We start from the raw sequence: 24,788 nt of genomic DNA, 5'->3' as shown, positions 1-24,788 counted from the left end.
TTTTGTATATGGGACGCCACTACTGCATGACTTGATGAGTGGCTTGTAGATCTGCACCCAGGATCTGAACCCACATACCCCAGGCCATGCGAACTTAACCACTACACCGCTGGGATGCTTTCCCATTTTTGATTCCACTGTGTCATTTCATAGCTCCATGTCTTTGATCATATTATATCCTATGCTCGCCTGTTCCTTTCCTCTATTGTCTACCCTGCTCAAATCCTGATCATCCTTTTTTCCATGTTTGAATTGTTCCTAACTCAAACAACTCCCAGGCCTCTAATCAGAATTAATTTTTTACTCCTCAAAACTTTCATAATACTTTATTCATACTTCTACTATAGTTTTCAACACAGTTGAAGCTGTATTTTATAATCCATTCATGTGTCTGCCTCTCTCTGAAGTCCTAAAAGGCCCTGTTCCCAGCACCTAGATAATACCTGGCCCACAGTAAATGCTATAGAAAGTTTTCAGAATCAGCACTGAATTAAAGCCATATATACATTATTATTGAGAATCAAATATATATTTCACAAGTTGAAGGAGAAAGCTAAAATAAAATTGAACCACAATGTCTTTAGTATTGAGAAGAGAGTGAAAAATATTAAAACAATGTCATCCATGATGTGATACGGACTGACATCTCAAAAAAGATCGCCTTTTCAGTGAACAAAAGATCACTAAAAAGTAAGATTTCTACTGGAGAATGAGCCTCCACTCCCACCCCCACCCTAGCCACCACTTCTCAGACAGCTCCTTTCCTTTTCCTTCAGACTCTGGACCACAAGCAGCTTGTGAGGACAGTATTTAGGCCTTGGTATTCATTCCTTATTCTTTATTCACTGGGTTTGTGTTCGCCCATCTCATCTTCCAGGTGTCACGAGTGTAGCTCTTAGAACCCCAGTGCTTAAGATGAGCTAATGCGATGCCTGTGGGAGGGAAGCATTCCAGTTCCCCTTGGAAAGATTTCATGTCATTCCAGTACCTCTGAGAGAACGTGGGCCTGTCTGGAATGTACTGCCCTCTCTCTGGTGCTGTGTTCTCCCTAATTAGAGGAGAGGATTGTAGAGGAGAAAGCAGGCTGTTTTGGGCTCCTCCACACACCCCCAGGATCCCCCACTCCCTGTAACAAGTTCTGTATTGCAATGGCCTTATATACAGTGTGCCAACTGAGGGGCCAGAAATGGTGAGAATTTGCTGTCTGAATTTTAATTATACTTGGCGAAGACTCATTGCTAGTTGAGGGAAAGCTACTCTTCAGGTTAACTTTCATTTAGTGAAGGGGCACTTTATCCAATTAAAGAGAAATTATCTGAGAGTAGAGGCCAAGTACCCATCTCAATCTTACTGCAGACCAGCCACAGAAGAAGGTACTGATTCCACTTACCCAACGAATGGTAACAGACTCTTCTCCAGCAAAGCAGTTGATTTTTAACTCTTTATTATAAAAAAATTATAAATATATACTAATTAGAATTGTAAAGATCCCACACGTAATCATTTTCAGCTTCAACAACTATTAACAATTATTATCCACCATTCCCACACTCCCACATTGTTTTGAAGCAATTCAGACATCATATTATTGCATTCATAAGTTTTGCTTTTTTTTTTTTTGAGGAAGATTAGCCCTGAGCTAACTACTGCCAGTCCTCCTCTTTTTGCTGAGGAAGCCTGGCCCTGAGCTAACATCCGTGCCCATCTTCCTCTACTTTATATGTGGGATGCCTACCACAGCATGGCGTGCCAAGCAGTGCCATGTCCACACCCGGCATCTGAACCGGCAAACCCCAGGCCGCCAAGAAGCGGAACGTGCACACTTAACCACTGCGCCACCAGGCCAGCCCCTGCATTCATAAGTATTTTTAAGTATCACATAGGAATCTTACTGGCAATATTGTTGAAACACTTTACCTTTGATTAATAAACTCATTCTACCACAGAATTCATATTTTGTTGCCTTGAAACAAGCATAAATGGGGAGTCCATAGTATATTGAATGTGTAAAACTTCCACAGAGAGTTGGATTGTGTAAGCTGGCTCTGTCCCTGTGATTAATCTCTTCTGTACACAATGGCATCCAGGGTGCAGGAACGCCCCTCCCTTGGTCACCTAGTAACTTTTCACTGGTCAACAACAAGCTGAATAAACTATTATGTTGCGGAAAAGTGCTTGGCTAGCCGACTTGGATTATCTCCTAGATTTTAAGAGAAATAACCATCGCCAAGTTTGAATTTGCTAAACCTTTGGGCTTTGCTGGCAGGAAAAAAGCATTCCACTTTTGGAGCATAAAATGGATACAGAAGACATGGGCTCAGGTAAACTAGGCCAAATATTGAAGCAGATTTGGAGACAAAACCTGATGCTAAGGCAGGCGCTCCAGGGCGATGACCATTGGGGAGGGGCTAGTGGGGCCACTTGGATAGCCACAGTGGTCTTTCTGGGTCAAGAGCTCAGTGGAGCCCTTCACCAGCTCTTGGAACACACTGCTGGGACCCTGCGCTCCACCTGCCAGCAACTGTATATACTGCTTGACAAGGAGAATCACTGTTTCTGGAGACAAGGCAAGTATTTCTTTCATTTATTCTTTCTCTAAGAAATATTGATTGGGGCCACTCTGAGAGGAGTTAAGGAGCATACAAAGAAGGCTAAGATATAGTCTCCGCCCAAAAAGGACTAACAATTTAATAGGGGAAAGAAGATAAGACAAATGCACAATAAGGGAAGGGACATTGAGGCCACTTCCATTACAGACTTACAAATGAAGTGTGTTAAGACTTCATAAGCAGGCAAGATCCCATATTTAGAGCAGGGAATTGGGCATTTTGCTAGAACAAATGTGGTATTTAAACTGAAGCTTAAGGAATGAATTGGATTTATGCAGCTGGAACTTGGGAATCTTGAAAGAACATTCCAGGCAGAGATATTATTAGCAGGATCCAAGACTTAGAGGTAGGAAAATATAGGCCAAGTCTGAGGCAGAGCAAGTAGTTTTTCTATATTGGAATATGATGTTCTCTTTTTAGACTTATTTGAGCTTGACTCTATTAGTTGCAAAAACACTGGGAAGACTGGGGTGAGCTAGGATATGGAATTGGACCCTCTGACACACACTAGGAAGGGAGCAGTTTTTTGGGAGTAGTTATAGATGCTGAGAGGTCAGAAAAAAGGAAGAACATGGTATCTGATGAATATGATCCAAGACAACAGGTCTCTGAGATCTCTTGTTACGCTAGACAAGAAATTGGGGGGCATGATGAAATCCAACTCAATAATACAGCATCAAGGCAAGTGGGCAGGTCTCACCAATCAGGAATCCAGGGCACAAAATGTTAAGAAATTCAGTCTAGAGGGCAGATACTGGGCTTAGGGGAAGTCTGTCCAAAGGCAGCAAGACCCAGAGACCATCAGCTGGAGCTCATAGCCAGGACTCAAGACTCTGGAGAGAATTGAGTGTGGTCCTAGGCAGCATATCAAGACGAATACTTATTCATGAAAATGATAAGGACTCAGCTACCAGAACAGGAGTTTGAAATAAAGACAGGGTCTCAGGTACAAGATAAAAGAACAAATTGTCAGAACTAGAGCCCGAAGGTAAGCCCAGATTAGTGAAAGGATGATTTAGTGATGATTCTGAAAACACTGAGTTATGGAGCCTTAACTTACATATTCTTTAGCTCAGAATTGAATTCTAAAGATTGGAAAGTTACTAAGTCTGCAAGAAGCCATCAGGTGACCCCAGCTGTGAGGAGAGGAGGGACGAACAAATAAGAGAATGGTAAGAAATGAGGATGGAGTGAGAGATGATATCACATCAGATCATGGTGAGGGTTTACACCAGAGAGAAGAGGCTTGACTTGGTTATCAGTCTTTGATAAGCCACTGCAGGTTCTAATCGGAGAATTGGTACAATTAGAGCTATTCTTTGAAAGACTAATTTGAAGATTGCCAATGATCACCAGCTCAGCAGGAGGAATAGTGTACACCTAATCCAATTATCATGGCAAACAAAGCACACAGTAAAATAACAGCACCTGCATCCGCAGAAATAATGTGGCTATGGTATGCCTGCTACCCAAGTTTCATCTGGAATGTTCTGCTTAATTTTAGGCAAATAATTATAAGTGGATCATTAATAAACTATATAGTAAATTCAAAGGAAAGGGAACAATTCTCGTAACCATACCAAATGAGGAACGATTGAGGGAGATATTGACTTCAATTGAACAGAGTCTTGGGGTGGGGGCGGGGGAGCACGGTCATGATATGTCTGCAAGTATTCAAAGTGTTTTCAAGATGGATTAGAGGTACTCTTTGCCGTTACATTAAAAGGCAATTTGTCCCCAATTCCTGGATGTGTTAAAAGAGTGACAGTTGTACAAATAATTTCTCCTTCAGGAGAGAGAGAGACTTAAATGCCTGGTGAGGGTCTTTGTAGGTTTCTAAAATAATCTTGTCATACCTCATTACATGTTAGTGGAGAAACATAGTTTGCTTTAGTTTTGAATTTATTCTTTTCATGTGTCCGTGTGTGTATGTGTGTAGAAATCATTACTTTCATAGACTGCCTCATGAAAATAAATGAATATCTGGGGAGCACTGTTACGCTTCTAAAGAGAGAAGAAAAGGAGATGTGTAATTTATGTGGCATGCGTGATGAATGTGATCCACTGCAGACAATGCCTGCCATTCAAGATATCAAAGCAACAGACATTGCTGCAAGAGAGGAACAAAATGTCATAGAAACAGCTACTGTTTCTCCTGCAGATGGAGAAGAAAGTCATTACACAAACCAGGTCCAGTTAAAACAAAATAAAACACATATGAGTTCAGAAATAGTGGAAAAAGAAAACAAGACATCATTGAATGGAGATGGAACGGGGCAAGAAGAGTCACAGAACAAAATGTTCCCAGATAATCCAGAAGTTGAAGATAATAAACAAAAAGAACACATGACTGTTGAGAACATAAATGGCAGCAGGGAAGAGATGCATGACGTAATCCAGACAACAGAAAGAGAAATTCAAGGGACCTCAGAAAGTCAAAGAGAAGAGATTACCACATCCTCAGTAACATGTGATATCTCCAATGAATATGTGAATAATGTTCTTCCCAATGATTCAGAGAGTCTAAAGCAAAAGAATAACATAATGGAAAAGGAGTAAGTAAATGCAATGTGAGAGATCTTGTATATGCTTACTTATATGTGTGTTTCTATAGTTAGTATTCATAGTATTTATACATGAATAAAATTTTATATTTCCATTTCAGATCCCAAAAAGGTACTGTAAATCAATAATTCAGTTTAAATCACTTCCATAACAATTTATATGGCTGCTATTACTAATATTATTTATTTCTTATAGCTTTAGGAAACAAGCATTAAAGGTGTCTTTAAAGGAAGAAGAAATTGACTATATAATAAATTATAATTTTTATTATAATTATTTATATTTTTATTATAATTTATTATTTATATAATAAAATGGTTAAAATGAATGATTGTCCAGAACGTGGACTCCTTTCTAAATCGCTGCTCTTTCTATTATAATAAGTACCAGCTAAGAAGCTGCGGAGTGTTCAAATATTAGGAGAGAATTTTCTAGCCCCAGATTTATTTTATTTATATCCTGAAATAAATTGTCAGACTTGTTTTATTTATAAATCGTTATGAATTCTTACCCTGTGTCTATAGAACTCTAGGGGGCTCATGAATAAGCTTTGGGAAGTTCTTAAAATTGAATGTATATTTTCATACCTATTTTATCTTTATGGAGATAAAACAGAGCCTTAATCAGATTCTCAAAGAGCCCATGACTTCAAAAAAAATGTTAACGTTGACTGATCTATTTTATGAATTATCTCCCCATAGAAGGGAGTAATAATCCCTATTTGTCCAAATAAAATAAAATATTCACAAACCATATTTTCCCAGCAAACTTAACACCTTTAGAAGGCAATGAGGAATAACGAAAAAAAAACCCACTGGTTTGGGAGTCAGACAGCCTTAAATTTTATCTCCTCTTTTATTACTCCTAGTTCTGTGACCCTGGGCATCTTGCTTTATTTCTTAGCCCCATTTTCTTCTTTGTAGAAATCATATATACTTCCTGGGCTCATTTGGTAAGGTGAAATGAGAAAATGAGGTAAAGGGTCTAGCACTGTGCCATTTTGCCTATGTTCACGCTCAGCTCAATGTTTGCATGTCAATTTATTTCACTCCCAACAACCCTCACTTTCTCTAGCTCCCACACACTACCAACGTTCAGTTATCCCCACCCTGCCATGATGTGTGATGCTCTTTCAGATGTACTATACCATTTCCAGGACAACACAACAACTGAGTCTCTGAGCTCAAGCAAGCCATTTTGCTCATTTTGACTTTAGTTATCTCATCTGTAAAATGAAGAGGTTGGGCTAGTTTAGCTGTGATGTCCCTACAGGTCTGAGAATCTAATGAATTCTATAGATGTCATAGCAGTACATTTATGGTTTGAAAGACTTACTGCCCCTGCAAAACAACTATTAAAGTAGTCAGTGTGTGGTTGCCCACTGCACTTGAGAAAAACATCAACACTTCATATCCTCCCATTCAGAAATGACTCAAAGCATCAACAAATGAGTCATTGCTGAACCACTCCCTCTAACATCTCTTTAGGTGTTCCCTAGTTAGTGATTTCCTCTTTGTGGCATCCAAACCAATTCTGCTTGGCTTGCATATTTAAGGAGATGACTATTCATTTCAATCCCTCAGGCTAGGAAGCCATCATGCCACATAAAAGATGTGTGTTATAAACAAAACCGAGCTCAGAATCTGTTGTGATTCCTCCCTGGATACGTTTTTGTTTTTTGTTTTTGTTTTTTTTTTTAGATTTTATTTTTTCCCTTTTTCTCCCCAAAGCCCCCCGGTACATAGTTGTATATTCTTTGTTGTGGGTCCTTCTAGTTGTGGCATGTGGGACGCTGCCTCAGCGTGGTCTGATGAGCAGTGCCATGTCCGCGCCCAGGATTCGAACCAACGAAACACTGGGCCGCCGGCAGCGGAGCGCGCGAACTTAACCACTCGGCCACGGGGCCAGCCCCGTCCCTGGATACGTTTTTGAAAAAAGCCTATCTCTTCTAGTGTAGTCATCCTAATAGGTACAGACTCAAAGGGAAAGAAAACTAGAATAAACCAATGTGATAATTTCAGCAGCTGGACTAGATCTATATGATTAGGGCTAGAGGCAATGGAAGCATTTACAGATCTCCTCGCTCTACCTCATACATCAGTCTTTTGGAAGAAGAGTGTATTGAGATGGTTTCCAGGGCACAGAACAGAGTCATTTTTGAAGTCATACGAGACTGGGTCACTGTATCTTCTATTAAGCAATGTTCCTCATTTCCTGTCACTATCATGAGAGAATACTCAAATAGACCAACGTACTGGGTAATTTTCTATTCCTTCTAACTTTATGGGTTCAGAATTGTAAATATAAATAAATAACCCTCTCTACAATTCAACATTTTTTTTTAGATTTCTGTGTTAAAGAGCACTGTACAATTCAATTTACTAATAATTTAAAAATAGTTAAACCTGATTATTCTAGAACTGGTTATTAATGCTGTATTTGCTATAGAAGCTCTTATTTCTCTTTGATGTGGCTTATATTTCAGTCATTCCGTTGGTATGAAATGAGAAGTAGTAAAAGAGGAGAAACTCAAGCTGGTAATTTTAATATAGAGATCTAACATTTATTGAGCCCCCATTTTATGCTAAACCACTATTATTAAAAGCTTAACTATTTTATCTCATTCAATCTTCACACCATTGTGGAATAGGTATTATTTTCAGTTTGTAATGGATAAAAAACCAGTTCTGGGGCCGGCCTGGTGGCACAGCGGTTAAGTGTGCACGTTCTGCTTCTCGGCTGCCCAACATTAACCAGTTTGGACCCCGGGTGCAGACATGGCACTGCTTGGCAAAAGCCATGCTGTGGTAGGGGTCCCACGTATAAAGTAGAGGAAGATGGGCATGGATGTTAGCTCAGGGCCAGTCTTCCTTAGCAAAAAGAGGAGGATTGGCAGTAGTTAGCTCAGGGCTAATCTTCCTCAAAAAAAAAAAAAAGCAGTTCTTTGAAATGATTTGAGGAGGTATGATATTATACTAGAAAGCTTGGGCTTTTGGGTCAAAGATAGATATCTGTGTGATCTTCAGCAAGTTACATTTTCTAAGCCTCAGTTTCCTTATCTGTAAAATGGTGATGATAGTTGTACCTGCCTGACCCCATAGTGTGAGGATTGAATGAAATAACGTGTAGCCTAAAACCTGGTCCATAGAAAGGGCTAAATATTAGCTCTTTTAATAATAACTATTGCTATTTAAGGTCAAATAGTGACTGATGTCAAATTTAAATTCCAATCTACAAGACTCTAAAATCTTTGGAGAAGGTGTTGGTATAAAAAGCAAGAGTAAAACAAATGGTCAAGATAAGCTTTTGGATTGATTTGTTGAGAATTGTAAATATTCTGTTTCTAATTACCTCACTTAATCACATGTTTGCTGTACTTTTGTACCTTTCTCAGTTTTTCTAAAAAATGTAATAAATATCATCATTTGATCTAACATATTTAGACAATTCCAATACTGGATATATATTTACTCCTTTTTCTCAAAATGTAGGAAACTATTCAGGTATTAGTATTTGGTTTATCAAGAAGCTTCAGCAATCTTCGGATTCACATTATGAAGTGAAGTGAACAAAACTGAGGAATGAATCAACCACTTAAATAATAATAGTAATAGCAATAGTCACCAAAGTAGTAATAGCTAACATATATATCACTGTGACAGGCACAGTTTTTTAATGACTTAACATATAATAGTTCATTTAATTCTCACAGCCTTCTTATGAGATATGTATTGTTTTATCCTCACCATTTTACAGTTGAGGACACTGAGGTACAGAGAGGTTGAGTATCTTGCCAACGTCACAGAGTCAGTAAGGAGGAGAACTGAGATTCACACCAAACAAGGTGGCTCTCGAGTTTGTGCTCTTATGCATTTAGCTATATATTACATAAATCGAATAATTCGAAAATGTTTTCCTTTTCTTTCCCGGCAGGTATCTTCATGTGCTGAGTGATGATACTGGCCCCCAAGTGTCTTGTTACATTACAGCACCAGCATACGTTCTACAACATCTAGAATGCCGGATAATTAATAGCATGAGTTCTTTAATAGTGAGTGATAATGAAGAGTTGGTCAGCAATGTCATCACTGTTGAGTGCTTAGATATGGAAAAGGGAATTCCATTTCCAATATGCATAGCAATTCCTTTTACGGCACGTTACAGGGGAAATTACAGAGACATCATGGTGAAAGTGTCTGATGTAAACCTTCAGACAAGTTACCTAACCCCAAAGGCACTGGAAAGACCACGAGGAAGTTACAAGGTTGGTAAATTCTTGGCTGCATCTGCATTTGTTGTTTGACTCCTCTTCTAAATATTACTCAAACTACCAGATTTTAGTGTAGATAGAACCGCTCCTTTGGTAACAAATGGAAAGGTTGGCAAGATGTATGCCAGTGAATTCGTGCTTTTTTGGCCATCCATAAAAATCAAAGAGCGGAAGTTATTGCCCAAAGTTGGGAATGAAGAACTAGAGTCTAGGACCCAGCAAATGTTGTATTTTCACCTGAGAAACAAAACCAAAATCATGGCTTAATTAGCTTCATGCCTTACACTAGTTTTAGACTAACATTTCTAATGTGATGGATCTCTGTCTAAATTTAAGAATGTTGAATCCCTAGATGGTAGTAGCTTTATTTTTATCATTCATGGGTTGGAGAAATATGTTAAAAATGAACAATTGTGTGTGTGTGTGTATGTCTTTTAGATAGTTATTAAGTCCATAAATGGTGTTTAGTCTATACATGGTAGACAGTATATGTGGTAGTTAAGATGTGGGTTGTGGAGGAAGATTGGTTGGGTTTGAAATCTGGTTCCTACACTTCCTTGCTGTGCGAACTTGAGTAAATTATGTAATCTTGCTATGACTCAATTTCTTCATCTAAAAAATGAACACAATAATAGTGTTTACCTGATAGGATCATAAGGATTAAGTGAGAAAATACACTTAAGAAGATAAAATGAAGCCTGTAAACACACGTTAGTAGTTACTAAATTGTCATTTTTTATGGTAGACTCTATTGTAATAACTCTGAGGCCCTCTAGGGTCCCAAATTCGTATGTTTTAAAGAGAGAATATACATAATTATTAAACTTAGCATTAAGTTTATGGGAACTAAAGTTTAAGGTTCTTCTGTGGGCCACTGAACTTATTTTTAAACAATTAAAATATTTGTCTTTTCAGCTATTTATGTAAGTTGTCATGGTTTGAAGAGGAGAGCAGGGAATAAATGCAAAAACAATTCCATTAATGTAAGAAATTCTTTATAGTACATCTCTCCTTTTACTGATTTGGGTCTTTTCTGAGTTTCAGACAAGGTTATATAGTTGGTATGAAAGCTAAGCCTGTTCTAATTATTTACTCCAATTCAGGCAACTGATACATTTTATATTTAGTCTAGGAAGCCCGTAAGTATAGTAGTCTGGTCAGTATTGCCCTTGATTGTAGCTTTTTCATCTTGACCAGTCTGTGTGACTGTCATAATAAAAACAAAAACTGCTCACAGCACATGTACTTTTCACAAAATGGGCATGAAAAATGCTTAGTAAATGGATAGTCAAAGCAAAAGAAAAAAAATTAAGGGAACCATTGTCTACTGGAAAGAATAAAAGCATATAATTTTCTTTTTACAGTTTTCTAATGGTAGTTATTCCTATTTTTAGATCAACAAAATTTAAACTCTGAATTCTTTTCAAATTTTTATGTGGTTCATACAGCATTTGAGAATTCTAATTCTGGAGTCAGATAAAGCATCGTCAGAGTTTTGTTCATGACACTCCCTTGCTAAAAAACATTTCCAGTTCCCCAGTAACTGTCAAATGTGCTCTACACTCATGACAACCACCATCAGTTCCCAGAAGATCCTCCTTTCTTACCTCTCACCTTTTTCCCTCCAGCCAATTAAGAACATTCATCGCGTCCTTTATTTTCCCAGTGACGGATATATGCAGTGGTATTGTGAAATCTCTTCCTTAGTCAGTTTTCAAATGACAGATTACTTTCCATTGTGATTGTCCCTGAAATGTTTGTGTGTGTGTCTGCATGATTATCCACTCATGCCGGGGTGGAGTCGGGCTGCTGTTTTTGGAAGCGCGAATAGACCAAATTTCTTCAAAGTCCTGCTCAGTTTAAGCTTTGGTGATTATATAAGTAGATAATTTTGTTTTCATTTACGTACTCAGTTCCTTTTTTGTGTGACAAAAAGGCTTAAATAAGTGCCTGCATATATGCATTACAAATTTACATGTCACTATATAAAAATAGTCTCTTTTTGCAATCATTAGCTCCTGCTGCATGGAAGAGAGAAATAGAAAAAATGACTTTACTGAGAGATTATGAGTTGTCAGAAGGAAGAATTTGCTGACAGTACAGGTGCTGTAGCATTTGTGTAAACTACCCAAATGATGAAATTTCAGTACTTGGAATTCCCTAAAACAGAGTTGAATCTTCTGGATAAAGGCCAATATTTAAAGTCCACTCTGGTAAAGGAGGATAGGATTCCAAAAATAATTAATACTAGTGAAAACACTAAATGTGATTGCCCATTATACATATACATTTTGGGGGGAATTTAATATAAATATAAAACTACATTCTTTCTTTCTTTTCTATCGTGTGGTCCAAATTTGAGAAACTCCTAGTATCTATTCATACTTCATCTCATGAAAAGACCATTCATTTGGGGTTAATGAAATCATCCTCAATTGTGGGAGATTGCAGAGACAACATACACATTTTTTTTTCACAGTCGCAGGGTATGTACAGCACGTATTTCCAGAACAGTGCTGTGTTAATGTCCTTTGATGTCCTTGTCTTAATGTCCTTCAATCCTTACAGGGGATCTGTGCTGAAGTGAAAGTTTACAAGTTGGGTATCTTTTCTGTTGTGTCTTGTTTAAAGAAAGAGTCCTTCACAATAACAAAGAAAGGCCTTACTCTTAAGCCAAGCATGGATTCTCGAATATCCTTAAATTACCCTCCAGGAGTGTTCAACTCGCCAGTGCTTGTACAGTTAAAGGTAAATATTAGAAACTGGTGAGTTCCTTCTCACAGGAAGGAACTGTAAGATCTGTGAGATCTTGTGGGTCATCAAACATAGTCCTAAAAGGTGAAGAAGATAGAGATATTTAATATAACAGTAGATGAATTCATCTCCTACAATTTTAATGACCTAACATATAGTGTTATTAGTAATGAAGTGATGTTTTGGAGGATATTGAATCTCATCCCAAAATAAGTCCCTGCTTTATTTGAAAGGGTTTCCTAGCTAATATTTTGTGTTGTTTTATTTATGATGCTTATTGACAAAAACATATGTTGAGTATCTGTGATAGAATTGATGCCAGACATTGGGAGATTCACATGATTGGTGATTCTACCAGAAAGGATGGTAAAAAAGGGTACTTAATTAAAATATTTATGATTATGAATATTTGGTTATACTAAGTTATAAAACAGCCATTTTTAGAACAAGGATTTAACATATACAAACACTATTTGCAAGGTGTGTAATGATGTATCAATGCACATTTTAGAAGACAGACTTCCTCCACATTCCCTGTCCTTCTAGCTTCAACTCTCCCCCATGCTCTCCGATTTCTTCTAGTTGTTACCATAAATGGTAAGCAAGGAAGAAAAGTGAGGAAGAAATGTTAGGAAGACAACATATTGTGAATAATTTATTCATAAATATTTTCCATAAACTTTGAAATATTGGAATCATGCTAGTTATTTTTATTAGTCATTCTTATGTAAGAGGAAACAAATAAATATAGTCTTGTTTCTCTAATTTCTGAAGATCACTTGATCTAACAATAGTTCTAATTAGAAATTATGTAAAACGTCTATTTTGTTTTCTAGGTCATTTTGTTGCCTACAATTAAGAGCGTTTCTCAGTTATTTATAACATAGGACAGGGAACCTAGATTTCAGAAAGACTTTGTAAGAAGGAGACCAAATGCTGTGCTTTATTTTATAAATTAATGCAGTGCTGACGCCAGTAAATAATGCATACAGAAATCAATGGATCTATGTTCCATCAGATATTCAGAAAATTGGCTTAGAAATGTGCTGATACTTTGAATCTTTTGCTATTAAAATATAGGAATATATACATTTTTTTCTTTGTTTAGGTCCAACCAGTTGACCCCTCTCTGGTGGCATATTTAAAAACACAGCAAGATACTTCCTACCTGGTACTATGCACAAGTCCTCTGATTCATGTTCAGCACCCATCAACACACCCTTTTCAGGAGCCAGTCACTGTATTCCTACCTTGTTCTTCACAGCCTGATAAAAAGAATCTTAGCTCTGAGATAGAGCCTAAAAGAACAGCTAGTGCCACAACAAACAAGATTATACCTTTATACCTCAACAGGTGAGTTAGATCTTAATATCTCTAACTGACTTGATGGTAAACAAGGAAACTTAAAGGATTAAAAAAGGTAATCAGATGTCTTGTATTTAAACATAAGCATTGAAATATTATGAAATATTTTTAATATAGAAATAAAATATTGTGGATCTACAAAGGGAAATAATTTTAGCTGTAATGGGCCCAAAATTACGCTGTGTGATAAGATCGATAAAAAGAGGTAAAATGAATCCTTGCTTTCAAAGAATTTATAATATGGTTAATTACAAAGATGTGATATGGTGATTTTAATTAATTTATTTGAGTGTTCTGTTAATAGAGGAAAAAGATTAACCTGACCTTTCCCAAAACAAATTAAGTTTGAATCTATATTTGCCATATAGATGGATTCCTTCCTTTCCTAATTTTTATAATTTAACAAAATCTTCACCAATAAGACAATTATACATATCAAGTTACCAGCCAGAAATGAAATTGGAGATGAAATGCCAACAACAAATAGGGTGCACTGAATAATAGTAATCCTGAGCTTAACTTCTGTACTTTCATTTAGTACTTTTCCTAATGAAAAAGGTAGAAGGGAATTTTCTATTCGTTGATTCTGAAGGGAAACTTTTTTTCTTTGAAAAACTAGAAGAGGAAGAAACTAGTTCAGACACTTAATTGAAATAATAACTACTGTTAATTGAAAAGTTTAATGTGCCAGTTTCCTCATGTATATTATTTCATCCAATCTTCCTATCACTTTATCTTCGTTGTATCAGTGAGAAGACTGAAACTCAATGAGACTAAGAACTTTTGCAAGTACCTATACCTACCAACTGGTGCAGCCTTGGTGTAGACTCACACGTCTCTGTTTCTAATCGTGACTCTACCTACCATCATTATTTAGTTTGAGGTTGCAAGACTAGAGATTGAGAAGTGGATTATTTTTTCTTTCCCACTATGTTTGCAATTTAGAGGGCTGGAAATAGTAGAAAGTTGGGTTGTAGCTGGGAGAAGAAATCAAACTTTCTCTAGTGTTAGATCAATAGAGAGAAGATAGAAATATAGACATGATCCGGTTATATATACTTTCGCTACTTGGATACATATATATATCTCAAGTGGCAATTTAGTTAATCCATGTTCTTATATATCATGGTAAAGTAAGATTTAAAACCAGAAATGTACTGGAGATTCCAATTTAAAATGTATCAGTCTGATAGATTAAGACATTCTCTTTAAATATCCCCTAAGATACCTATATATATATTTAAAGATAAGAACTTAACCCTAAAAATTGATTCTGACTGGTAACCTGTGGTTAGAATCTAGTATTTCTACTGTCTATAGAGTGGATGGCAAAAGATTAATGAAAATAATTTGTGACTGACATGTACTTTATATCATAAAACAAAGCAGCGGTATTTGCCAGAAAGATGATAGAAAAAACTATTTGGCTATTCCCGATTGTGTAACTGATAGTCTACGTACACCGATGAGAATATAAATTTATCCCTGTAATGTACAAATATCATTTTTGGAAGTGATTGGATCAGTGTTCCTTTGCCCCTCCTTTGTTATATTTCCACATACCTCAGACACAGAGCAGAATGTAGAGAGAAATTGGAGGCAGCATATTGCATTGCCAAAAATGAAATTCCCACAACCCTAGGGGTAAAGGTAGGTGCAATAAGAGCCCTAACAGAAATGCATACTGAGGCTGGCACATTTTCATACTCTCAGTCGATTCAAAGCATTGGAAATCCAGTTAGCACAGGTAGGAGAGGGTTACACCTTAGTCCAGAGGCATTTATACCTGGTAAAAATGACTGGACACTGAAAATTTGTTTAGAAGTGATGCATGCGGATCTGCCCTCCAAATATGTGAAAGAGATTCAAATGGCTACCAAACTGAAACTGGGTAAATGACATTGATTCAAGGACAAGAAAAAACAAAATCCTACATGGTATCTTAAGGAAAAAATCAATACCAAACAATACCAAGATTTCAGAAGAAGAATGAAAGCAACAAAAAAACAAGCTATAGAAATGAGGAAAAAGAACATCATCTTGACATTTCACAGAAATTTGAATAATGAGAATTATGGTTATCCAGAACATATTACAGAAATCTATTTTGTAGGTTTAGTAGTAGGCATAATTTCCAAGAAACAGAAAGTCATCAGGACAGACCAGGAAAAGATGAAAGAACAAGAGGATGAGATACAAGATAATAGCTAAGATGGAAATCAATCAAGGCATGATAAGGAATCTTTTGAAGTGATGTAACCCAATAATTATAGTACCATTAAAGAAGATACCAACACAAAGACGTAATAATCAAAGGCGCCGTTGAATTTAATTTTCTGATGTTGATTAAAACCTTGATTTAGAAAGTGCTGATTGATTATGACACAAAATTTACGAGAAAAATCCCATACTTAGACATAACATGGCAAATTGAAATGCAAGTTTAACTAAAATATAATTTTATAAGCATCCACTCAGCAGAAACAGATTAAGTAAAAAGGAGTAAAATTAGTCTAGCCTCAGTCTCATTCTTCTCAGCACGAAATATCAGGAAAAAATGGACAAATTCCTTCACAGTTTTGAAGGGAAGATGTTGTGAAGTCAGAGTTTTAACCCAACAAAGTTTTTTTTCTTAATACAAGAGGTCATAAAGTGTACTACTCACATGTTATTAACAAAATAGATAAATAGATAAAATTAATGAGCTGACTGGATAAAGTGAAATTTAAGAAATCAAGAATAGAAGTCTTTTTTATTTTTAAAAACCTAGTATTGAACATAAATAATATAAAAGCAAAAGGAAAAAGAAAAAGTGAAAAAAGTTCATATAGCAAAGAGATAGAAAGAAAACAGCATGGTGACATTAAAGAGAAAACTTTAGATAATATAAATAAAATCATCAATTGTGACAATAAATAGAAATGGGTTAAACATAATTTATACTGTTGTCTATCTTAATCTTTAATATTTTTAATACTTCATAGGCTGTATTTAGGATGATTTCCTTGGATTTATCATATATTTTACCAATTTTCCCATCAGTGTTTAAATTGCTCATTTTAATTGTTATTCTCATTTCTAAAAGGCTATGACTACATTTTAAAATTTTTTTCCAGGCAGCTTCATTTTTTCTTTAGGTTTTCTATTTCTTCCTTTATTCCTTTAATAATTGTAAACATACTCATTTTATGGTCTCATTCAGATTATTCCATCTTCTATTAGTGTGGTGTTTCCCATCGTATCTCCTAGCATACTGTAATCTAGTACATTGTCTATCACGTTAATTCCATTCTATGAATCTTCCCCTTTGAAATTCATTTCCAAGTATTGATTATAATTTTTGATCAGATCAACTTTTGTTCTCCCCTGCTCTCCCACCCAAAGCAGCTATTGTGTGCTTCTTTGTTGTTTCTTGAGCCAATGTTCAAAGAGATTTTGATTGTTTTTGTTGTTTCCCCTTTCTGGGCTAATGCTGCCCTTTTGGGATTCCAGTTTTATAACTGAGTTAGTTCCAGCTAATGGCTAGAGCCTGTATCTGATGTCCCCGAGTACATGTTAAAATGCAGCCCCCACACACCTAGTTTGTGTGCATGGCCAGTGGGACGGGGGCAGGCTGATGAGGGTGGAAAAATGTCATTTCTCCCTAATGCTATTGGTTTTAAGATTATCTTACGCAAATGTAATATGTGAGTGATACACAAGAATATTTGTGAAATATGTGTGTTTTATCACACACTAATAAAATGGGCAAATTGGTAAAGCTACCACATAACTTAAGAAATTGGATATTATCAATACAATTGCATCTCCTTACTTGCCCCTCACTGTCCCATCCCCTCTCCCTACCACAACTGCTCCTCGTCCTTCCAAAGTTAACCAGTATTTGGAAATTTCGAATTATTCCTTTGCTTTTATTTACTTTTTTTTTTTTTTTTTGAGGAAGATTAGCCCTGAGCTAACATCTGCTGCCAATCCTCCTCTTTTTGCTGAGGAAGACTGGCCCTGAGCTAACATCCATGCCCATCTTCCTCTACTTTATATGTGGGATGCCTACCATAGCATGGCTTGTGGAGTGATGCCATGTACATACCCGGGATCCACACTGGCGGACCCCAGGCTGCTTAAGCGGAACGTGCGCACTTAACGGCTGCACCACCAGCCGGCTCCTTTTATTCACTTTTTAGTTTTGTCGTATATATTTTTATTCATCCCTATACAATGTGTTGTTTGGCTTTGTCTGTGTTTGAGGTTTGTAAAAATGCTATCCTACTGTGTATATTCTGATGGTCTTGCTTTTTCATTTATAGTTGTGTATGTTCATTCTCACTGCTATGTAATATTCTATTAAATAACTATGTATTTTATTTATCCATTTTCCTATTGATGGCCATTTGGGTTGTTTTCAATTTTTTGCTATAATAGTACTAATGTGGGCTTGGTGAACCAAGGAGTCGAAAGAAAGATTTCTTGGATTCTCAAGGTCTGGTAGTAGTGCTCCTTTATTCAGGGAATAGCATGGGGACAGGACCCATGGGCAGTGAAGAGCTGCAATGTGTTGAGGGCAGGGCTAAATTTATAAGGCATAGGTATGTCAGTTATTTCTTTACAAGACAAAGGAAAGATTATGTGAAAAAGTCGTTAAAATGGTATCAGTGCAGGTAGGGTCTAGTTATTGAGTGGTCCTATAACTTTGGATATGAATCAGGCCCGATCAGGTCAGGACATCCTATACTTCCAGGAAGATGATGTAGATTGGTGTGTAGGGCAGGACGCCTGGGGCGTCTCTCCCTGGGGCAGCCTTGATCTTCATCAGCACTATTATCACTATTCTTGACTCAAAGAATATTTGTGCAAGTACTTCTTCAGGGTATGTACCTAGAAATCGAATTGAGGAGTAGTAGGATATGCACATATACGGTTTACAAGTTTAACAAAATGGTAGAACTAAACTACAATCTCCCACTCTTGCTTCTCATCTTCTCCAGTCTTGCATATTGTCAGATTTTGTAATTTTGAAAATCTAATAGGAATAAAATAGATCTCATGTAATTTTTGTTTTTTTTTTAAAGATTGGCACCAGAGCTAACAACTGTTGCCAAACTTCTTTTTTTTTCCTGCTTTTTTTTTCTCCCCAAATACCCTCAGTACATAGTTGTATATTTTAGTTGTGGGTTCTTCTAGTAGTGGCATATGGGACGCCGCCTCAATATGGCCTAACGAGCAGTGCCGTGTCCACGCCCAGGATCAGAACCCTGGGCCACCGAAGCAGGGTGTTCGAGTTTAACCACTCAGCCACGGGGCCAGCCCCCCTCATGTGGTTTTAATCTGCAATATTCTGATTACAATGAAGCTGACATCTTTCATAATGTCTTTTCTTAGATATGTTTGTTTCATAATGTCTTTTCTTAGATATGTTTGTTTCCTTAGATGTAAATGTAAAATGTCTGTTAAAGTCACGTTTCTTATATATGAAATGTTCGTTGGTCGTTTTGAATTTTTTACATTGATTTGTAGGATTTCTTCTCATATTCTCAATGACAATCCTTTGTCATTGAGAATCCACTTTGTGTCTTGTATTTTCATATTTATGTGCCAAATTTATCTTTTTTTTTTTTTTATGATTAGTGCTTTTTGTCCTGGTCTTAAAATACTTCTATCTCCTGAAATGATGAAAATGTTCATCTTTATTATTTTCTAATTTTAAAGATTTGAATTTCATATAAGTCTTTAAACCATCTGAAATTGACTTTTGCCTACAGCGTGAGGTAGGAATTCAATTTTTTTTCACATGGATAACATTTTCCAAGGATTGTTTATTGAATCTTTTTTCTTTCCCCAACAGTCTGCAATGCCTCCTCTGTCATAGAACACATTTCCTTATTCTGGGCTGTTCCATTGGTCAGTCTTTTAATCTAGTTTTCAGCCAATCTAACACTGTCTTAATAATTATGGCTTTATAATATGTCGATATCTGGTGGGTAAATCACATCCTATTCTTCTTCAGGAGAACTTCGGTTTTTCTCTTCAAACTCTCCCATTCAAATAAAATAGAATTAGTTTGTCAAGGTTCACAAGAAAAAACTCTGTTGGGACTTTTATTGTAATTGCTTCAAACCTATAGGTCAATTTGAGGGAAAATGACATCTTTACCATATTGAGTCTTTTAATCTATTACTATAATGTATTCTCCTATTTGTGTAGTTCTCTGTCTTCCAATGAAGTAAAAAGTCTTCATATACGTACTACACTTGCTTTGCTAGACTTATTCCTAGATACTTTATTGTTTTCGCTAGAATTATAGATAGTATTTAAAATTTTTGTTTCTGTTTGATGGGCATGTATATATGTATTTATATATATATGGATATAGTGGATTTTTCTACATTGATATTGAAGCCAGCCACCTTTCTAAACTCTCTCAATATTTCTAATATTTTTTTGAGAATTCCTTCAAGTTTTTAACATAAATTCCTATATCATCTTTAAGCAATGACAGTTATGTTTTCCCTTCCAGATATCATGTTTAAGTTTTTAATCCATTTTGAGTTAACTTTTGTATACGGTTCCGATTTTGTTCTTCTGCATGTGGATATCCAATTTTCCCAAAACTATTTATTGAATAGAATGTCCTTTCCGCATTGTGTGTTTTTCACATCCTTGTCAAAGATCAATTGACTACAGATGGGTAGATTCATTTCTAGGCTCTCTGTTCTCTTCTGGTGGTCTATTTGTCTATTTTCATGCCAGTACCACACTGTTTTGATTACTGTAGCTTTATAATATATTTTGAAATCAAGAGTGTGATGCCTCCAGATTTAGTCTTCTTGCTCAAGATTGATTTGGCTATTCAGGGTCTTTTTTGGTTCTATATGAATTTTAAGATTTTTTTTCTATCTCTGTAAAGAATGCCCTTAGCATCTTGACAGAGATTTTATTGACTCTGTAGATCACTTTGGGTAGCATGGACATTTTAATGATGTTAATTCTTCCAATGCATGAGCACAGGATGTCTTCCTATTTGTCTGTGTATCTTTTTTTTGAAATAGAATTTTGCTAGATGTTTCAGTTGTCTATTCCTGCATATCAAACAACTCCAAACTACTCCAAATATTTTATTATTTCTCATGACTCTGTGGGTTGTTTTGGGCCTCAGCTGGCTGGTTCTTTTGTTGATCTTGCTTGAGGTCTATTCTGCATTCCAGTAAGATGGTGTCTGTGGGTTGGAAGTCCAAGATGGCTTTATTTACACGTCTGGAGGTTTGGCAGTGATAGCTGGAAGCCTGGCCTCAGCTGGTATGCAGAAATGGTTGGGCCTCATTTTCTCTCCATGTAGCCCCAAGGCCTCTTTCTTCCTACCTGACTTCTCCATATGGCCTCATTCTGTCATGTGGTCTTTCCAGGAGTGTAGTGGGACTACTTATTTGGAGGATCAGGCCTGCAAAAATGCAAAAGCAGTTGCTGCCAGGCTTTCTTAATTCTTAAGCCTGGAATTATCAGATCATCACTTCTGTAGCATTCTATTGATTTTAAAGCCAAACACAGAGCTACCACTGGTTCACTGAAGGAGAGTGCTACACAAGGGCATGAATACTGAGAGATATGGTTAGCATCTTTGGAGACTAGCTACCACGTTTGGCATAAGATTCTAGACTTACATTGATTTTTTTCTCTTCTCTTTGGAGATATTATACCACGGTTTATGGATTTTATTATTGATGTTGTGAAGACCACGGTAAATTTAATTTTCATAACTTTATGGGTCACCTGTTTTATCTTGCTGGCTGCTTTTAAGATCTTTTCTTTGTACTTGGTGTTCTGCATTTTTCTATGATGTATCTCAATGTGAATTTTAAAAGCTTTTCTTGAGTGCAGTACATCGTGCTTCCTGAATAGATAGATTTATGTCTTTTCACATTCCTGGGAATTTCTTATAAGTTTTCTAATCAAATATTTTCTCTGCTCCCTTTATCCACTCTGTCCTTCTGGATTTCCAATTAGATGTCTATTAAACCATCTCTTTCCAAATTCCATATTTCTTTTCTTCTCTTTTATATTTTTCATCTTCCTGTCTCTGTGCTATATTCTGTGCAATTTCTTCACATTCCAGTTCAAATACCACAAACATCATATACTTTTAAAATCTATTTTTAACCTATGAATGAGTTATTGTTTTCAGCAATTGTCTTTTTTATATATTAAGGTTCTATTTAGCTCTTATTCAAATCTTCCTAATCATTCTTGATTGTCTCCTGCTGCTTGCTTATTTTTATGATACTGTCCTTTATCTTGTTAAACTTTTCATATATCGTTGTTTTCATTTTGTATCTACCAACTCCGATACCTACAGTCTTTGAAGGTGTTGCATGTTGCTTCTGCTAACTGTTATTCCTGGTATTGACCTCCTTACTTGTTCGGGGACTTTTGTTTGTGAGCATGTGTACCTGAGAATTCTGCAGGCATAAATGGACCTGTTTTCCTCCAGATGGCGTTGGTTTCTGTCTCTGCTGAGAACCAGGTGCTACTTACCTGGGACTACTTTAGCCTCCTTGGGAGTCTTAGTCCAGGTCTCAAGTTCGCCTTTTATGGATGGGATCTCAAGGATCACCGTTTCTTGTTCTGCTCACTTGATTATCACTTACAGTTTTATTCTCCTGTATCTAAATTATTGAGAAGGAGTCTTCCCTTCGTTAGATAGATTACTATTTAATCCTATCATTCCTGTCTAGTTGTGCCCTTGTCTTCAACCCTGGTTTACAGGTGTTTTGAAGAGAAATGTGGGACATTCCTTTAAGAGTCCTCCTGCATATGCAAAACAACAACAACAATGTATTAAAAAGCATGTTTATCAGGATCTAGTTGGTTAGCAATAGGCAGGAAGAGGCCTGAGATTACTTATTCTCGATTTGTTATTTGTTAACCTTGTGTTTTGTATATCAAATTTATAATATTTTAGAGAGGCAACCTAAAAACAAAAGGACATTTTATCTATTTTTTTCAGCTTTATTGAGGTATAACTGACAAATAAAATTGTAAGATATTAAAAGTGTACATCAAGGTGATTTGATATATGTGTACATTATGAAAGGATTCCTTCCATCTAGTTGGTTAACACATCCATCACCTCACATATTTACCGTTTTTTTTTTTTTTTTTGGTGAGAACATTTAAATTCTACTCTCTAGGCAAATTTCAATTATATAATACAGCGTTATCAACTATAGTCACCATGTTTTACCTTAAAAAATGTAATTTTATGAATAGTAAAATCACAAATGTTTTATTTTCCTTTGTATTGTTCAGCCAGTAGTATATTGTCAACACAGGTTGACTTCATTTAACAGAATAAAATGGTTTCAGCAAAATTTTGAAGCAAATACTTACTGAGCAAATATGATTTTTCACATTTATTAAACTTGGAGGTAGTATACTGGAAATATTTTCAATTTATTATATACCATTGTACTTAAAAGCATGTAACGTTACCAGTGGATTGGAAAGCCAGATAAGGTAGAGCTCAATTTTATTTTTCATATCAAAAAGAAACTATCACCCAGAATAGCCGATATAACATTAAAGGAGAAGAACAAAGTTGGATGACTGACACCACCTGACTTCAAGACTTACCACAAAGCGACAATAATCAAGACATGTGGTATTGGCAAAAGAATAGAAAATAGATCAGTGGAACAGAATAGAGAACACAGAAATAGACCCACATAATACAATCAACTGATCTTTGACAAAAAAGAACAGGCAATACAACGGAGAAAAGAGAGTCTTTTCAACAAAAGGTGCTGGAACAAGTGAACATCCACATTCAAAAACATAAATCTAGATACAGACATTATGCCCTTCACAAAAGTTAACTCAAATGGTTTCTAGACATAAATATAAAATGCACGACTATAAAACTCCTAGAAAATAACGTAGGTGAAAATCTAGATGGTCTTGGGTGTGGCAATGACTTTTTAGATACAACACCAAAGGTACAGTCCATGAAAGAAATAATTGATATGCTGGACTTCATAAAATTAAAAATTTCTGCTCTGGGAAAGAATGTCAGGAGAATGAGAAGATGAGCCGCAGACTGGGAGAAAGTATTTGCAAAAGACACATCTGTTAAAGGACTGTTAGGCAAGACATACAAAAAACTTTTAAAACTCAACCATAAAAAACCAAAAAACTCAGTTAAAAAATGGGCCAAAGACATCTCACAGAAGAAGATATACATTTGGCAAATAAGCATATGGAAAGATGCTCCATATTGTATATATATGTCATCAGTGAGATGCAAATTTTAAAAACAATGAGATACCACTACATACCTATTAAAATGGCTAAATTCCAGAACACTGAAAACCTCAAATGCTGGTAAGGATGTGGAGCAGCAGGAATTCTCATTCGTTGCTGGTGGGAATGCAAACTGATACAGCCACTTTGGAAGACAGTTTGTTGATTTCTTACAAAACTAAACACACTCTTACCATATGATCCAGGATCAGCATTCCTTGTTATTTACCCAAAGGGGTTGCAAACTTATGTCCACACAAAAACCTGCACAAGGATGTTATAGCAGATTTATTCATAATTGTCAAAATTTGGAAGCAACTATGATGTCCTTCAGTAAGTGAATGGGATAAACAATGTCTATAACAACAGAATATTATTCAGCACCAAAAAGAAATGTGCTATCAAGCTACAGAAAGACATGGACAAATCTTAAATACATATTGCTAAGCTAAAGAAGCCAGTCTGAAAAGGCTACATACTGTATGATACATACTGTATGATAGGTACTGTAGACAACGTCTGGAAAAGGCAAAACTATGGAGACAGTAAAAAGCTCAGGGGTTGGAGTAGGAGAAGGATGAATAGGCAGAGTACAGAGGACTTTTAGGATGGCGAAAATACTCTGTATGCTACTATAATGATGGATACATGTCATTATACATTTGTTCAAACTCATAGAACATACAATACAAAGAATGAACCGTAATGTAAACTGTGGACTTTGATTCCCCAGTTGTAGCAAATGTACCACTCTGGTGGCAGATGTTGATAATGGGGGAAGGTTTACATGTATGGGGGCAAGAGATATGTGGGAAGTCCTGTACTTTCCTCTCAATTTTGCTGTGAACCTCTTAAAATTGGTCTAAAAATATAAAGTCTAAAGAAAAGAAAAAGAATCTATCCTTGGAAGTTTCTCAGTATTGTCTGTTTCTACT

General features: G+C 36.2%; 1 protein-coding gene across 4 annotated transcripts in view; it reads left to right on the top strand.

Annotated features, from left to right (window-relative positions):
• Nucleotides 1-1,150: 1,150 nt before the first annotated feature.
• DTHD1 (death domain containing 1) overlaps nt 1,151-24,788 on the top strand; it is a 66,696-nt gene continuing 43,058 nt past the window's right edge. The window contains exons 1-5 of one of the 4 annotated variants that reach the window (XM_070612983.1): nt 1,151-2,567; nt 4,549-5,164; nt 9,108-9,438; nt 12,013-12,192; nt 13,307-13,551. In XM_070612983.1, the coding sequence (XP_070469084.1) occupies nt 2,297-2,567; nt 4,549-5,164; nt 9,108-9,438; nt 12,013-12,192; nt 13,307-13,551 (1,643 nt within the window). In that variant the 5' untranslated portion in view covers nt 1,151-2,296. Of the gene's footprint in view, nt 2,568-3,645; nt 3,782-4,548; nt 5,165-9,107; nt 9,439-12,012; nt 12,193-13,306; nt 13,552-24,788 lie in introns of those variants that run through there. The other 3 variants (XM_070612984.1, XM_008516866.2, XM_070612985.1) reach the window with 3 other exon arrangements.

The sequence above is a fragment of the Equus przewalskii genome, chromosome 3, assembly GCF_037783145.1.
Source record: "Equus przewalskii isolate Varuska chromosome 3, EquPr2, whole genome shotgun sequence".
NCBI classification, from domain to species: Eukaryota; Metazoa; Chordata; class Mammalia; order Perissodactyla; family Equidae; genus Equus; species Equus przewalskii.
Note: the sequence above shows the minus strand (reverse complement) of the source record. Positions and strands in the feature narration are given on the sequence as shown.